The following is a 13,264-nucleotide window of genomic DNA, read 5'->3' as shown; positions in this document are numbered from 1 at the left end:
TGCTTGCACAGGTCAAATTAAAAGGCAGAATTCTAGAGCAGGGTTTAAAGGGGACCCATGCGTGGCAGGAATGTTGTGTCCTGGACAACCTGCTTTGAATGATGGAGAAGAGGGGAGAGGGTAATAAGTGATGCTGTTGATGACCTACTTGAAATAGTGAAGCGAGAGACAGACTGCTGGGAAGCAGGAGTGAGATGAGCAGAATTGCTTGAAAATGTATTATATATCTCAAAAATGCAAATGCTGACATTGCTCCCGCAGTCACAAGTGCTGCAGGCGCTCCCCAGCAGCATCTGCACAGGCACAATATGCTTCAGTGGCATTGTGGAAGCCTTTTGAGCAGAACAAAAAGCTCCCAGGACATGGTGACCTCGCTTGAAAGCAGCAATGAGGGTCTGCTCATCGGAGCAAGCACAGCCTGAACAGAACTTTGACTGGGTACGTTTGGAGGAAGGAAAGAAAAATGTGAAAGACAAAAATATGATCTGATGACCGGGTGAGACCAGGGGAAGCGAGCTGCCAGCAAAAACCAAATTGATTCTAGGCTGAAGTACTTCTAAGCCAGGTTGAGAATAGAATATTGCAGGGCAACTGCAATATTACATGAGGTTGATTAATTAATTAGTATTGTAGGTCAGAACACACACCATTGCTTTAGATATTTCTCTACGTACCTGCCATTATAAACTGCATTCTTGTAAAAGCAGAAAGAAGAAAAGGCATCTTTTAATATTAGATGCACAATTCTAATTGTGCCATCAGAAAGGGACAACTGAGTTTTCACTGCAGCAAAGTATTGTAGAACTACTCCCGTTCTTCCTTTCCTTTTAGTCCTCTACCTGTGTCTTTTGATACATTATTCTAGCTGTGAGCAATTAATGCAGCATAAATATTCCAAACTGCTGAACAAAAGCACACAAAGCAGAAATTACAATTTATAGACCCTTTTATTTTATTTGTGAACTTCCCTTACAGAAGCCTTTCAGGCTTTTTTCTTTTTAGAAAAGAACTCTATTTTTTTGTGTGTCTTGCTGGATGAAGGAACCCACAAAGCTGTTATTTTTTTTCAAAATGGAGTTGTCTTGTTCTCTGATTCTTTTTACTCTACTGCTTAATTTCATGTTCTTTCTTCTCTGGCTTTGCTGGAGTGGAAGTTGTGGCCCCAGCAAAGCCAGCAACTGTTCTGCCACTGACTTCAGTGGAACCAGGACTTTGCCAAGCTTAATTGAAAGGGTCGTGAGAGGTGAGTGTGCCGTAAGGAGCAACTGTATCTCACAAGAAAGTATGTGCTTCTGAGAAATAGACTAGAACAGGTCTTCACTGAGGCATTTTCAAACCTTTTCAAAAATGAGGTGTCCCTCCAATTAATTAAGTGTTACTCTTCAGAAACTGTAAGTCTATACAAAATTGTTCCAGCCATAATAGCATATGCAGGAACAAGCAGTCAGTAGCATTCACACTTCGAAGCAAAACCAAGCTGAAAGCCTTTTAAAAAAAGGATCTTCAGGTATAAGGGCAAATATCTTTTCCCAGGGGTACAGGATCAGCTAAGTAGCCTCTCTTCAACAGAAGCTGAGAGAAAAGACATTAGAACCTCAGCTGAAAAAAAGTCTGAGAGCTCATAAATCAAACTTGTAGGTGTACAATGTCATTTTTTGAATATCAGACAGAAAGCAGACTGGGTTTGTCAGAACTAATTTATATTCCAATCAAATTATTCCATCACTGAATTTGAAATTAGTCATAGACACAAGATAGCATCTGATGAAGTCATACTGCAATTTCTCCCTTAAAGCCCAAATATTCTGTTTGTATTGAGCGCATGCAAAACAGCAATTTGTTTCAATTAGCTGCCATAAATAATCCATTATGACTGAGTAAAAGACTATGTACATTTTAATGAACTCTCCAGCCCTTGCATCCTTTCCTTTGATTGTTGAGGCAGAATTAGACACCTGATGGGGAAGTGAAGGAGACTCTGCTCATGACTTCCCTTTTACTTCCTGCTACATAGACACAGGTTTTAATTCTTTCTGCAAGACTTTGTTTCTAATAAGCAACTGCAAGAAGGAAAAATCTTCTGTAAGAATTGGATGGCTGGTGAGAAGGAAGCTCAGCCCTGAGTCCAGGTGCTCTCAGATGCATCCTTCCAGCTAGAAGAAACCTCCACACTCACCAAATGCTGCCTGCACATGCACAAAGCCCCTGCACATTACCATCCACCAGCTCATCCAAGCTGCCCTGCCACTCCCAGACTTTGTCCAGCTCACCCACCACCCATGTCACACTGCCCAGCTCCACAAACTTCTGACTCTGTCTTACCACCTGGGGAATGGGTTCCCAGATGAGAAGCCTGTCTTATTTTGGGCTTTCCTGTAAGGCTTTCATGAGCAACCACCTTCTCTCAAAGCTCCACCTTTTATTCCATATGTGCAAGTAGCCTTTGATTATCTCTCTTATCTAAATATGGTTTCATTACGATGGAGTAAAGTGGATCGGTTATTTTTGGCAGAAAATTATTATCTCTACTGTGTTGAATTGCACTGCAGAAAATGTTCAGTACAACTTTGTCAGACTGGTGGGAGTCTGCAATGTGTTGAGATACATTGGTTACTACATCTGTCTTTTTTCATCTGTTGCAGAGACATAATGGACAAAATGTAAGTATGAAGGAGATGCTGACACTTAATCTATTATCTATATATGCATATTTGACTGTGTCTATATACATGCAGGTGTGTGTGGTTTCTCCCTACACTGCAGAGCTACCATAACTAACCACATAGTGAAAGCTGGTCCCTGCCCTCCTGGGCTCCAAGCCCCAAGTCAGTCTGCTGAGAAGAGAATGTGGGTGTTGAAGGGAACATGCGAAGCCAAGCCAAGCAAGCAATGCCCCTCCTTTTGTTTTAACCCAGTGGTTCATCCCCATCCACTGGCAAGGTTTGCCTGTGATTTAAGAAACAGCTATTTTGATGGAGGCAGTTCCTACTTTAGCTGTTTTTTTTTAAATTGTCAGGGCTGGAACTGTGTGCATGTTGCTTTCCTCCTCTCACCAAACAGTCCTTCACATATTTATGGGCCAAAGGACCTCCCACAGATGTAACAGGTTTTTTGTGTTATGAAGTGAATAACAGTAATGACTGAGCTCTGTGTGGAGCTGTCTTTACTGCCTCTGTTCCAAACTTTTCAGATTACACACTGTATTCCAGTTTGGCCATTTGGAAATGTTGCACAGCTATTTTTTAGGGAGGGGGCCAGGGGAGTGATAACCAAATGGTTGTCACAAGTCTGGAGTTTGAGGGCAGGTTTGAGGGCACCAGAGGTGATCTGTCCTGCAGAGATGTCACACACTGCAGGGGTAGAAATTCTAGCAGTGGCTTGGTCAGAGTAAGTACCATGGCAGGAGCTGCAGCCTGGGCAGTGACAGCTAAGAATGCCTGATTTCATCTCTCCATGATACCATGTTTGCTGCAGCATCTTTTCTACCATTGGCTGTGCCAAGGGAAAAAATAATGAAAAGACACTGTGTCAGTGGAGGAAAAAAATTGTAAATGTCAGGACAGAAATGGGTTCTACCCATTTGTAGTGTGCCACAGAGAGGGTGTTCTTAAATCTGTGCATGATGGAGTTCAGGTCACAGAGAGCTGCAAACAGAATGATAGATGTTTTATACAGTATGTTACTCTGACAATAGCACATTTACAAACAAATTAGTTAAAAGTGTCTGAAGGACATTCAGCTTTTATAAACAGGGCCTCATCTCCAGCTGAGAGCTTCCTTTGGGATGAGTATGGCATGCAAAACGATACACTGCCTTGGAGAATAAATTTATGAAGTTTAGCAATGGAGGTCACATTGCAGGAAATCATAAATGTCTGAACATCACTCAATAGCCATTCAATCAACTGCTCAAAGCAAAATGGGAAACTGAGCAGTGTGTAGTTGTCTCCAGTGAGAACCAGGCAAAGTCATGATATGATGAAAAACCCTTTAAGTCCTCCATCCATATGTGCTACATTTTTATTCCTTTTTTCTTGCCACTTCAGAATTAAAATTCTTTGTCATATCAATAAAAACAATGTGATTTTTGCTACCCTGAGCTATAAGTGCGTTGGGTGGCTCACGAAAGGTGTGCCAAAAATTTAGGGAATCATAAGACTTCCAATGGTTGAAACTTGTATAAGTAGTCTAGTCCTAAGGAACTAATTTCATTGTGAAATTATTTTTGTATGCTTTCAGTCAGTGAGAAGGATTTATGCTATTTCCTTTTTTTTTTTTTTGTATTTGGTTTGAAGGAATAAGGAAGAGATTTAAAAGGACATTTCTAGACCTAGTACTTGCTAGGGATTCCTTTAGCTTTCTGAGTCTAGAAGCTGCTGGAAGCCTGAGATCCATATATTTAGGACCCCACTAGAGATGTCAAGGGTCATTCTGAAGGCATTTAGGATTTTTTAAGGTAAGCAGCCTTTCTAGATCTACAGCTTATGGAGCAGTGGAATCCGTGGCTTCTGGAGCATGGCCAGTGAGCCACTGGATCTTTCTCCTGGAGTAGTTTGGAAGCCTTTTAGGGCTTTTTCGTAGAGCCTGCCTGGCATTTCTGTGGAGCCCTTTCAGCCTTTCTAGGCCTGAAGCCATGCTGTCTTTCTAGATCTAGAACTCAGCTACTGAAAATCAAAAACTATTTATTGATCTGATTAGGAACCTATTGTGAAACTATTTTCAGGTGCACTTTTACAATCTCTTTTCTAGAGCCTTTTTGGAAGGCAAGAAAAGAGAATGCCTCTCCTTCTATGTCCAAGTTAATCCATCACAGGCTTGAGATATGTTGTTCAGTCGAGTGGTAGTTATTGAATTTTGCTTAAAAAACTTTAGTCCTAAACGTTATCCTTGTAAGCTGTTCTGGCACAGTCTGACAATGCATATCCAAATATGCATCACAGCAGTAACCAAAGCCCTGAACTGACAGAAATTTAAAGCAGAGTGCCTGCTTACAGTCTCAGACTAGAATCAAACATTCTCCAGTGCATTTTCTTGCATTTAATCAATACAAATGCTCACACTGAAGGGTTGCTGCACAGAATGCTGTTGTCTTGTTTGTTCTGCAAAATGCAAGGTGCCCATTTTTTTTTCTGTTAGCTGTTTGAAGTCTTACAACAGTGTGTGTTTGCTTTCTATTCAGCACCACAGCTAGTTTGTTTGCATTCATTTTCCTCAGTTGAAAGACCTATTGTGTAAATACTTGTGAAAGATTAGTTGCAGAAAATCATCTTGTGATAACAATTGATCTTGGTGCTAATTTCTGTAAAAGTAAGAACTCAAATTACTTCTGTTGGTTTGTCTGCCTACCATTTTTTATATCCATGAAGAAAAAAAATGTATCATTTAAAGATAATCATGAAACTTTTCTGTAGCTATTTTACTTTAACTCTCTGCTGAATTTTAGTAAATGCTTAGTCCACTCTTGTAATGGATTTTTAAAAGCTGTTACTATTGACTTGCATAAAGTTGCAGGAATTTGCCATAGAAGATGGCAAATTCTGCCATAAGCATGAATTTCAGGATAACTATTTTTCCCACCCTATTTTCTTTCCCTTGCAGAAGTTGTATTTGTGAGTTTAACTCTTAAGGGAAGGCTTATACCACAGAAGTGGATTTGTATTTTCTTGTGAAAGCTGTGGAGTTGGCATTCGATCTGATCCTTGTGGGAATGTGTTTCACAGCCCTGAGCTGGCTGAGGAGCAGTTTTGGCTCCCACATCTCAACTGGAAACCTCCTGGCAGCAGCTCCTCATCCTTCTCTGCCCCCAGTCCTGCTTTCTGCCCATCCCTCGATTTAAAGGAGCTCTGCCCTGGGGAGCAGAGCTGTTGTCAGAGGTCAAGATCCTGCAGAGGCAGGCAGTTTCCTGGGCACAAATCTGCAGGAAGTTTTGATTTCAAGAATTTAATTTAAATTTTCATTATGAGTTTCATTCAGAATTCAGGGAAGAGTCTGAGTATTTAGGTGATATATTCACAGTGGCTGGTGTTGCTGAAAGGCAGGGGGTTTGGCTTTTTCAGTTTTGGAAATTTCATTTTATGTATGCTTTCATCCTCTCAGTTTTCAGGCCAGATGCTTTTATGAACCTCAGCAGTTATTGGAAACAAAAGACACAATAACATGCTAGCTCCAGCCCCTGACTGTTCTCAAACAGCTCTTAATTACTGTCTCAATTAAAGCTTTTCCAGATACTCCTTTCCCTTATCTGCATTGGCAGCTCTCTGGCTTTGTGTATTCTGAGCCCAAAACAGAGAGATGAAGCCAAAACTCAAGATTTATGCAACCCCACTTTTGTGCCATCTTGTCTGACAAGCCCCAGGACCTGGAATCATCAGTTACAGAGTGAGGGAGAATGGAGCCAGTCCTGTTATTAGCTAGATTTCCACCTGGTCCTATTCCCTCCTTTTGGCTGTGCAAATTACCTGCAGCAGCATGTCTGGAGGACAGCTATTCCCACTCCAGCACTGGAGACATGTTTGGGTTAGATTCAAATTCATGGTCTATTTTGAGATATTTTAATTGAAGAGTCTAAGATTCCTCCTCTCAGAGGTACCAGTCAGTTCATAAATTCCTTCTGGGCATTTAACAAAGTGTTCCTTTCATAGCCTGTGTAAACCATGGGTACCATGTTTAAGCAGACTTAAATGGCTTAGCAATCTAAGTCCCATTGATTTTTATAGTCAGTGTGCTTATGTGACACTAGATAATATTCCCTCTATTGTTAAATAAGGATGATTTGAAAACTGTCCCCATAGAAATCAACTTTTCCTATCAATTTACTAGACCCCAGATACGGTCTCGGAAGTTGCGAAGCAGTAAAAAATAACAAGAAATTATGAAACAAGAAGAGAGCTGGGAAATGAGAGCACAGCAAGTCTTGTGGCAAGCAAAGACAGGCAGTGTAAACTGTTGAAGTGGTGCTTTTCCTTCATATTCCTGCAGCAGGTCCCTCATCAGCCGGAAATAATTGACAGCAAAAGCAGGTTGGCAGGGAGATTCTCTGAGCCAAGATCCTGGAGAACTAGTGGCCTCAGACCTCTGAGCTGCATCTGGAAATGTGCCACAGCTGCTTTCCCAGCCCAGGGTAGAAAACAGCAGCCATTAGGCTGTAAAACTCATTTATTTGGGTTTTTCACTGGGAACCAGTGAGTGCAGAGAGCAACATTTTGTGAAGTCTAGGGCAGGGACTGCTACAGCTGAACTGTGAAATTCTGGATTTTATGCTATGCAGCATCAGAATCAGGAGACACAAAGGCTCCTCCAGCGTGGGATGAGGCTGTAATCCCACCACAGGGAAGGGTTCCCCAGTGTCAAACCACAGGACCCGAATTGTGTTGCTGTGTGCCATTAAGAAAGGAGCAAAGCTGATGAGGGGAGCTGACAGTGTCAGTGTCAACAAAAGGAAGAGCCCAGAGTGAGAGCAAACTGACAGAAAATGATGAAAAATATCCATGATTGTTAACGGGGAAAAAAATAGTGAGAAATATATGTAGTGAGACATCCTGTGAAGAGTTCAGGGAAGCAGAACCAGTCTCCTTCAGCCTTGTAAACTACCAGCTCACTCCTAATGCCTGCCTGTGTGAGCCCTTCCTTGGAGCCACTTCTCTCCCAGGAAGAAGGAGAAAGAAGGGTTTAGGCAGGAAGAGAGAAAAATGCTATTTAGAAGGTCGTTGTGGTGAGTAAAAGGGTTTGGAAACAACATCTGGAGTATAAATGGGACCCATGGGAATGGCATGAGGCTGTGTCAGGAGAGATGTAGGTGGGATATTAGGAAAAGGTTCTTCACCCAGAGGTTCTTCAGGCTCTAGAACAGGGAAGGGTTCATAGGACCAAGCCTGACAGAGCTCAAGGAGCATTTGGATGATGTCCTCAGGCATGTGGTGTGATTTTTGGGGCTGTGCTCTGCAAGGTCAGGAGTTGGACTCAATACATGCAGGTCCATCCCTCTCAGGATATTCTATGACTCTTAAGATAAATAAAAGGAAATTTTAAAAGGAAGTTAGCAGCAAAGGAGAAATACAGAAGAGGCATGAGCAGGTCTGCAAGTGCTTATCATAGAGCTGAAGAAAGGCAGAGGTAGCATAAACAGAAGTGCTTGAAACTGAGCAGCACAGATAGGAAGTAATCCATCAGTCAGGACTATCAGAAAAATTTTGGCATGAATTTCATGCTGTTACATGAAATTGAATCAAAATAAACAAGCAATACATGGCAAGAAATCAAAGCAATGGTGAAGCCTTTCCAGGGATTTATGCAGCTTCTTTTAATCCATGATAAATGAAACTTATCCCAGTGAAATTTACCCCCACAACCAAACAGTTAAGCTCTTGAAACTGGCATTTGCAGACGAGAATAAATTTTTCACTCTTTACTTGTCTTACTTTGATATGAACAGTATAAGTTGTTTGATATGATTTGTTTAAAACAGTACCAAAAATGGCTCAGCCATCAAACGTCATGCAAAATGTGCAGAAAGTTTTATCCATATGCTCAAAACCAAAAGTGAAGCAGTGTTCTTCACAAACTAACCCATGGATGTGTGTACATCTACAGGCACAAATGGTTGAGTATATGTGTGGACTCTCCTAGCAGTGCCATTGGGCAAAAAACTCGTGCTGTTTAATTTAGTTGTCAAGCTTTGCTGCGGGAGGGTGGAGTGGGTTTGTGTGGCAAGGTTTGCTTTAGCAGGGATGGCTTCTGTGAGAAGCCCCCACGTCCAGTGGATCCAAGGCTGACCAAGGCATTAGCAGCAGTGGTAACACCTCTGGGATAATGTGTCTAAGGAGAAAAAACCCTCAAGAGAGAGGAGTGGGAATATGTGAGAGGAGCAGCTCTGCTGACACCCAGGTCAATGAGGAAGGAGGAGGAGATGCTGCAGGTGCTGGAGCAGAGATTCCGTTGCAGCCTGTGTTGTAGCCCATGGTGAGATCTCCCAGTGAAAATTCATTTAAACTAAAGCCACATTAGTGCACTTTGTGTTTTCCAGAGCACTTGACATGAAAAAAATGCATTAGAAAGCCAGATCAGTTAATTTTGCACTTCGCAAACCAGAGATGGATTATTAGATTTAGCTGGAGTCTTTATGTTAATAGTTAAATGCTGAATTCCTACGAAAGCTGACATGTTAATACTTAGATGCAAAAAGTCTCATTGCTCGAGAGTTCACTTGTTTTGTCAGTGATTTCTATTGCATATACTCAGTCTCCTGTGAACCAAACCAGAATTGTCACCTGAAAATTTCAGTCTGTGATGAATAAACAAACCCTGGCTGGTTGTTTATAATGGGATAATCAGCAATGCCATTTCTGGACAATGCTCAAAAAAGAAGTCCAACCGAATATAAGAAAAAATGCTTGGAATTGGCCCGTTTTGAGTTACAAAAGATATATACATATATGGAAAATGACTTTTTTACACAGACTTGTGAAGTACTGCTTCAAATTTAAAGGTAGATTAATTGATTTAATGTTCTAACGCTAACTGAGGTTTTGTCTGGAAGAACTTTGTAGCAGGCACAGTGCTATCAGATGAAAATCGAGGTGCTTCTCTGTAATATGTGTATTACCCTTGAATGAAGCACAACTGATGGTTTGGTCACAGAAGCTGCCAGAGGGCAGCTTGCTTTAACGAGGAGTAAACAACCAGTGACTTTTCAAGGTAACAGTGAACCTGAGGGTGCAGTTACACTTCAGCTTAAGCTGATTTAGGTGATTAGTTTTTTACCAGCAAACTGTCCTGAACCTGCTCTCTGTAGGAAGATATAAACTGGCCTTGCTGCTGGGGACTGCACTGGGAGAAGGGATGGAGTGGGACAGCAGCAGTCCCATCTTACACCACTTTAATATGTCATGAAGGCTAATCCTGACAAGAACAGTGCAGATTTCTTCTAAATCTCTGAAATTCTTGTTCAGGTTAGGAATGCTCAGTCATTTGTATTATTGTGTATGTTTGATTTTAATTGGGCTATTTCACCTTTTTTCCCCCTCCAGTTTCACCAGCATAAGCTTGCAGTGTGCAGCAGCTGGTTTTTATGCTGCAATCTCCAGATAGGTGTATGCTATCTTCAATATTTCAGGTGAAATTTAACTAGGGATACATCCATGACTGCTTTAAACTGCAGAAGGGAAGCTGTAGGAATAACCTTCAGTTAGCTTTGCAGAGCAGAGAGCTGGGCAGCAGTTCTGGTGTGGTAACAAAAATTATTTAGATGTTTCCAACTACAATTTTATTTATTTTTACCTCACTGCAGCTAGTTTTGCAGATGTGAGCAGTATGAAAGCAAATATGCTTGCAGTTAACAGCTGTTAAGCTTTAGGCACATTGCTTCAAGTGAAATGTGCAGCTGCATAAGAGTTTCTTCTATTTCAGTAAACCAAACCCACCTCATATAAACCAGAGAAAAAGTTTTCTAGGCCCAAACCAGTCCCTGTTTATCTGCAGGACACCAGACATACCTTCACAGTGGGAGGAATTCACATTATTTGCTGGGCAAAGGCAGTGTAGCTGGTCCAAAAAAGAAAACCAGTTATCAAAACATGGCAGGTGCTAGGCAAGGTCATTATGGTAAAATAGATGGTTTTGTCCCAGATTTTTAATTGTGAATAATCTAGTTGCAGATAATCAAAGATTATTTTTACAGCAATGCCATCTGTGGAGGCCCTAAAGTTGAAGGTGTCTATTTGCCATTAAAACTAATCCATCTACTTTGGTAGAAAAAGCAATTATTCTGCATTAAAAGGTGCATTGCAAATATGGTTTTTCCCAAGCTTCTTGGAGAAAGCCATGTAGAGATTTTTCTGTTAAGTGAAGAGTTTTATTTGGTGTCTCAGTGAGCTCTCAGCTGAAGCAAGAGCTAACAGTGGTGTGCAAACCAGCCTCAGAGCAGTGGGGGGGAACCCAGGCAGTCACAGGTGCACAGAAATTAACACTGCTATGGGAGGAATCTGTTTCCAACTGCTTCACCACATTTAGCATCATTTGGAAGGACTCCACCACCTGGTTCAGAAGAAATCTTGAGCCCAAGAGCATTAGTCTTAATGCCAGTTATGATGCTGCCTGGTCAAAAGGCCTGGGCACAAGCAGGAGTGAGATTGCTCTGTGAACCTTTGTAATGGTGTGGTACCCACACAGCATGAGACACAGCAGCCACAGTGCCCTCCTCACATTATTAAAACATCACTTACCAAACCAGCAATGCACTTCTGGAAATGAGATTATTCAGGAAATACTGCTGCTTGAGGAAGGGAGAGACTTGGCCTCCAGCCTGGTGCTGAGCTGACCCCAGGCAGGCAGGTGGCTGCTGATGGCCACACACTCCAGCATATGGCATTGAGCATTGTGGTAGCATCAGCAGTCTCTGCACTCATAATGCTTTTAATCAGCACAGTGGAAAAATGAGCAAAACCAGCATCAAAGTGAGAATAAGTGAAATAGTAAAAGCTTCTGTGATATATAAAGCGTGTAGAACAGTTACATTTTAGGCTGGTAATTATTGTCTTCTGATGATTGAAATATTTAGACCAGAAAAATTCCACTCAGATAAAAGCAGTCATCTCTTCATGAAGGATAACAAGTAAAGCATCCTGAGACAGACTTAAATATGATCTCTTGCAATCTCAGGGGCTCAGTTGTTTTCTGACCTTTCCAGAGACATCCTGGAATCCAAATCCTCCACTGGCATGAGCTGGGGAGAGGGACCAGGCTGCTCTTTTGTTGTTTCCCAGTTCAGCAATCCTGCAATGCCTTTCTCAGCAGAAGGAGTTTGAAGCTCTGGCCAGCACCTGCTGTAATCAGCAGCCTGTGTACTGGTTGCCTTTCAGGTTGACAGGAAGCCCCACTTTTAATTTGAAGCATGTTTAATTCCTCCAGATCACAGTGCAAAAGGTATCAGAGTGATACCTTTTGAGAGAGGTCATTCTTCAGCTATTTCCTCCAGCTTGGTTTGAAACTTCCTTTGGTCAGCACTCTCACCTACACGGAGAAAGGCAAAACGCTACCCTTAAGTATGACAAATTTACTTATTCCATGACTGAAATAATAAACTCACAAAGCAAAATCATTATAAATAATTAAGCTTGGCTGCATTATCATACAAAGTAAGATATATTGGTATATTATTTTGTTACAAAGAATTAAGCTAGTATTTCTTTTGGCATATAAGTCTTATAAACATTTCTTGCTTAGTAAATAACAGTGGAAATGTGTCCTACTCTTCTGGTATGTCATTTTCCTTTTGTGCTAACAGGCAATTAAAGTGTTACAACATTGACAACCTCTCACTGTTCTCCACTCTGCCAGCATTGACTGCAACCTTGAAACAATAACATTCAGACCTAAAAAATTTTCTGGCTGATGTTGCATGACATGAAGTGTGTGTTTTTATTTGCATGACTGCATAGGTGTAATAAAGTTCCCGCTTTAATGGACTTGTGCAAATACCTCTCAGAGGGTGCTAAATTACTTTTCAAATCAAATTTTGTTCCACACTGGAGTGGGACCTGGAGTGGGACCTCAGAAAAGAGTATGCTTGTTGAAATTTGTTCCAAACCTAATTAAAGGTACTAGAGAATCTGTGTGCTGAGAGAATCTGCCAGGTATCTTGATGATGTGCTCAGACACGGTTAAATAAAACTGCTGTACTGCCCTAATCATTCTCCTTCCATTTTTTTCCCTGCTTTCCCTTTTTTGTTTTTTCCAGGTGCGGTTAGAGTGGCCAACAGACCTGACAGTGAACCCTCTGGACAACTCCCTGTATGTCCTGGACAACAACATAGTCCTGCAGATCTCTGAGAGCCGGCGCGTGCGGATCATCGCGGGGCGCCCCATCCACTGCCAGGTGCCCGGCATCGACCATTTCCTGGTGAGCAAGGTGGCCATCCACTCCACCCTGGAGTCCGCCCGCGCCATCGCCGTGTCCCACAGCGGTGTCCTCTACATCGCCGAGACCGACGAGAGGAAAATCAACCGCATCCAGCAGGTCACCACCAACGGGGAGATCTCTGTCATTGCTGGAGCCCCGTCAGATTGCGACTGCAAGATTGATCCCAATTGTGATTGTTTTTCAGGTAAGGAGATGATTTTTATTTCCTGTCTGTCATCTGTTGGGGTTCTCTGATAAAGCTGCAGATCAGCAAAATAACAAGGGGAGGGAGAGACAAGCAGTGATTGGGTTTCCTTGGAAAGCCCAAAACCTTATCAGCAGATCTTCAGGAACTTAATCCATTGACTT

The 13,264-nt window shown here is 41.9% G+C and overlaps 1 protein-coding gene across 6 annotated transcripts in view; it reads left to right on the top strand.

Moving 5' to 3' along the window:
- TENM1 (teneurin transmembrane protein 1) overlaps positions 1-13,264 on the top strand; it is a 469,105-nt gene that overhangs the window by 426,241 nt on the left and 29,600 nt on the right. For all 6 annotated transcript variants that reach the window (XM_030967968.1, XM_030967972.1, XM_030967969.1 and 3 more), the window contains one exon: positions 12,734-13,100. In XM_030967968.1, the coding sequence (XP_030823828.1) occupies positions 12,734-13,100 (367 nt within the window). The remainder of the gene's footprint in view (positions 1-12,733; positions 13,101-13,264) is intronic.

The sequence above is a fragment of the Camarhynchus parvulus genome, chromosome 4A, assembly GCF_901933205.1.
Source record: "Camarhynchus parvulus chromosome 4A, STF_HiC, whole genome shotgun sequence".
Classification (NCBI taxonomy): Eukaryota; Metazoa; Chordata; class Aves; order Passeriformes; family Thraupidae; genus Camarhynchus; species Camarhynchus parvulus.
This window is presented reverse-complemented; position numbering and strand designations above follow the sequence as displayed.